The sequence below is a fragment of the Oncorhynchus mykiss genome, chromosome 2 (genome assembly GCF_013265735.2).
Source record: "Oncorhynchus mykiss isolate Arlee chromosome 2, USDA_OmykA_1.1, whole genome shotgun sequence".
NCBI classification, from domain to species: Eukaryota; Metazoa; Chordata; class Actinopteri; order Salmoniformes; family Salmonidae; genus Oncorhynchus; species Oncorhynchus mykiss.
In genome coordinates, this window is record NC_048566.1 from 62,268,804 (window position 1) to 62,272,630 (window position 3,827).

The 3,827-nt window shown below is 41.3% G+C and overlaps 1 protein-coding gene across 1 annotated transcript; it reads right to left on the reverse strand.

The window, feature by feature from the left end:
* LOC110493394 (aldo-keto reductase family 1 member D1) lies at nt 1-3,319 on the reverse strand. The gene is made up of 8 exons (XM_021567656.2): nt 3,082-3,319; nt 2,440-2,607; nt 1,940-2,056; nt 1,691-1,768; nt 1,162-1,284; nt 774-1,049; nt 527-609; nt 1-444 (listed from the first exon to the last, which is right to left on the reverse strand). Exons 1-8 carry the CDS (start codon nt 3,172-3,174, stop codon nt 402-404), a joined length of 981 nt encoding a protein of 326 aa, XP_021423331.1. The 5' UTR covers nt 3,175-3,319; the 3' UTR covers nt 1-401.
* Between the last annotated feature and the right edge of the window lie 508 nt (nt 3,320-3,827).

Here is a 3,827-nt window from a genome sequence, read left to right on the forward strand (position 1 = left end):
TCAGCTTGAAGTGCATTTATTGGTCGATAAACAAACACTAGGGGCAGTGATGTATTAACAGTGTTATGAGACTAGTGTTACATATCGCAATACTTCAGCATATTTGGGATACTTCAGCAGTCTGCGGTTATTATACTTTTAAAAAAATGTGTTAAATGCAACTAAGGTGCAATAGGGATTGATTTCTCAAACAGTTTTTCGCGTCAACTGGTCATTGGTTTTCATTCATTGTCAAGTAGAGCCCCCTAGTGGTCATTTGATGAGGGGTACTGCCTCACAAAATGACAGAATCAACTCAAAGAAACGTAGGCTACTACAGAATGGTTCCACACAAAAAAAAATGAAACATGTTCAGTGAATTTGTCAAGGTTACAGGAATACATAGAGTGATATTGCCAGGCTTAATATTCATCCAGAAATGGGTATTCAGGATGGTCACTCCACCTGTGGGGGAAAATAAACACTGTATCAACACCTAAATATGAAAACTGACTCAATATTGTAGCTACTAAAGTGCAATACTTACATTAAAAGCTCCACAAAACGGATGTCTTTGTTCAGGCCTTCAATTGCTTTCATTTCATCCTCAGTGAGTGAAAAGTCAAATATCTATAAGAGTACAAAAAGGGGGGTATAACTGAAATAGTTCACCATGCAGTATACACTGAGTGTACAAAACATTAGGAACATCTCCCTCATATTGCAGGCGTTCCTAATGTTTTGTACACTCAGTGTATATTAGTGGTTGTTGACTACGTTTAATTCCGTTGAACCTGAAAGTTGTCCTTGATCCTGTGAGTGCTGAAGCTCTTGGGGATGACCACCACTCCTCTCTGGACATTGAATCGCAGGGCCACCTGAGCACTGTTCTTTCTGTACTTCTTCGCTATGGACACCAGGACCTCATCCTCCAACAGAGGAGGGCATTTCAGGTTCACCCAGGAGGCGTCCCGTGAGGTGCCTAAGGGGCTGTAGCCTACGATCACAATGTTATTCTGGCGGCAGTACTTAAGCAGCTTGGGCTGAGTGAAGTATGGATGGCACTCGACCTGTATTGAAAAATACATACAGCACTTATTAGTTGCGTGCACAAATCTCAAAAGGAGGTTTTCCACATGTAATTGCATAAGCATCTCAGCATTGAGCGAGAGTATGCCCCACCTGGTTGGACACAGGTCTGTGTTTGAGGCCAGGCTTTCGCAGTAGGAGCTCCAGCTGTCTCCTGTTGAAGTTGGAGACTCCCAGAGATTTGACCAGCCCTGCATCTTTGCAGGCCTCTAAAGCCTGTTGGAAGAGAGGAGACTTTAAAATATGTCCATTCATACTGATTTACCAGAATGAGAGAGACATAACGCAGAGAAAAACACAACACAACTTCTAGAGACAGTGGAGAACTTTGGAAAGAGGTAGACTGCCTCTTTATGGCATTGTCCTTGACACAGAGATTAGAGCCAAGGCCATTGCAATTCAATTGATATTTCTGCCCAGAATATTTACTCTGGGTTTTGTGTATAGGCTAGTGCCTACCCTGTTCTAATACTCTGTAATACATTCTTTTTCTTATACTGTCCATTATAACCACCCCATAAGGATGCTGATAGTTGAGATTCCTTCCGCTATTCTAAACACAATTGATTCTGATAATGAGACGATTATGCATTTGGCTATGGGCCTGGAAGACAGAACTCACCTCCCATGTTGCACAAAGGTCTGTCTCATGGTAAATGTACCGCCCGTCCTCATATTTAGGATAAAACTCATCACCAGGCTGAAATTGAGATACCGTGATAAGAATGACTGACCCATTTGAAACATTTTTAGTTGACTTAAAAATAGTTCATGATAACTTTTTTTGAATTAGTCTTTTACATTGGCCTCGAAGTGGTGGGTGCAATTTCAAACTGACGTCTGTAACTACTGTAGTCTACAATCTGTTAACCTTGAATGCGGTGGGCATCTCGATGATGTATAGATCCACATAGTCCAGTTTCAGGGCCTTCAGTGTCCTCTCTAAGGCAGGCCTGACGAGCTCTGGAGGGTGGAAGGTGTTCCATAGCTGTGACAGGTAGAAGGAGACCGCTATGACCAACCGCTATTAGCCTGACCGACCTGGGTTCAAATACTATTTGATATCATTTCAGATACTTTAGCGTTGCTTGGTTGGAATAGAACCAATGGAAAAGGCCCCAAAATACAAACAAATGCAAAGGTATGTGGTCTTTGTGCAGTTTACCGGACAAAGATTATCGCCTATTCCTGGACAAAAATGCACTTTAAAATTGGGAATCCCCATTGAACATGCTTCTAGTTCTGAATCAAGGACTAGGCATTTGTGCCAATGTAACTGGCCCTTATAATACAGGCCTACTATGGTTCTGTGATTGAAAGTTGTAAGTGATGTTGATGTGTGTAAATCAACCAGCAATAGAGCAATTTCACCTTTCCACAGTAAAAGATGTCTTCTCTTTTGACGGTTCCATCTGCAATTTTCTCTCTTATGGCTTGACCTACTTCGTGCTCATTGAAATACACCAAAGCCCCATCAAAGTGTCTGTACCCCACATCTATTGCATGCTTCACACTGTTTAACGCTGTGCCTCTGGGTGTCTGTCAAAAAAACAGAGTTAAGAGAGTGAACGTGCATGAAAGAAATAAGTCAAGTTGACTTTTATCTTAAACTTAGAGACATTAGGTCGGCCTACTTTGTTTATCACTAGTTAAATGTTTAACCAGTCAATTACAGCAGTAAACATGGACTTTGTGCTGTTATGAACATGGACTCATTTGATCTTTGATTATTAGAGCGCATTCTAGTTTACAGGTGGTTGACCTTGTCCCCAGGCTAAACGTGTCTGGGAAGGAGATTAACAGGTGGCCTGCCTGTCAGTGAGAAATCCCAATTATGTCATCCAAATCAGACTGTCAGGTATACTCTTGAAAAATGTGAAATTCAAACAGTGCTATTCATGAATACTCCACACACATTGTAATGTGTAATTTGACATTTTGTCAAATCTTTTTTTCCCGCATGCACCTGTTGTTCAAACTGCTCTTTAAAAAAAAAAAAAAGGTTTCCCTTACCGTTCGTGGGTCTCCATAAGTCCCCAGTCCAAATAGGGGAATCCGGTTCCCATCACTGAGGGGAACACTGTGTTTCTCAGCAGTCAAGTTCATCTCTGAGTTTGTTTGGACTATGGGAGAAGTGAGGCTAGGGCTTCTTTATGTAGGAAACTTAATGGCTAATGTATTACTGAGCTACCTTTGAGCTACCAGAGTGCAAAATTACCCGCCCAGCGCACCGTGCTCTACTCTCTGTGTAACAGTACAAAATGGACCAGAAAACCCAGGGGAGGAGGACTGCCCCCTCTCATTGAAGTCATAGAGTTCAAGGCCGACTAGGGTAGTACAGGATGATGTTTTCAAAAAGCAGGATCTGTCACGCCCTGACCATAGAGAGCCCTTGTTTCTCTATGGTGTTTCAACTCCAGCCACTGTAATAATGGGAATTGATGGAAATTGATGTAAAATATATCACTAGCCACTTTAAACAATGCTACTTAATATGTTTACATACACTACATTACTCATCTGTATATGTACAGTGCCTTGCGAAAGTATTCGGCCCCCTTGAACTTTGCGACCTTTTGCCACATTTCAGGCTTCAAACATAAAGATATAAAACTGTATTTTTTTTGTGAAGAATCAACAACAAGTGGGACACAATCATGAAGTGGAACGACATTTATTGGATATTTCAAACTTTTTTAACAAATCAAAAACTGAAAAATTGGGCGTGCAAAATTATTCAGCCCCCTTAAGTTAATACT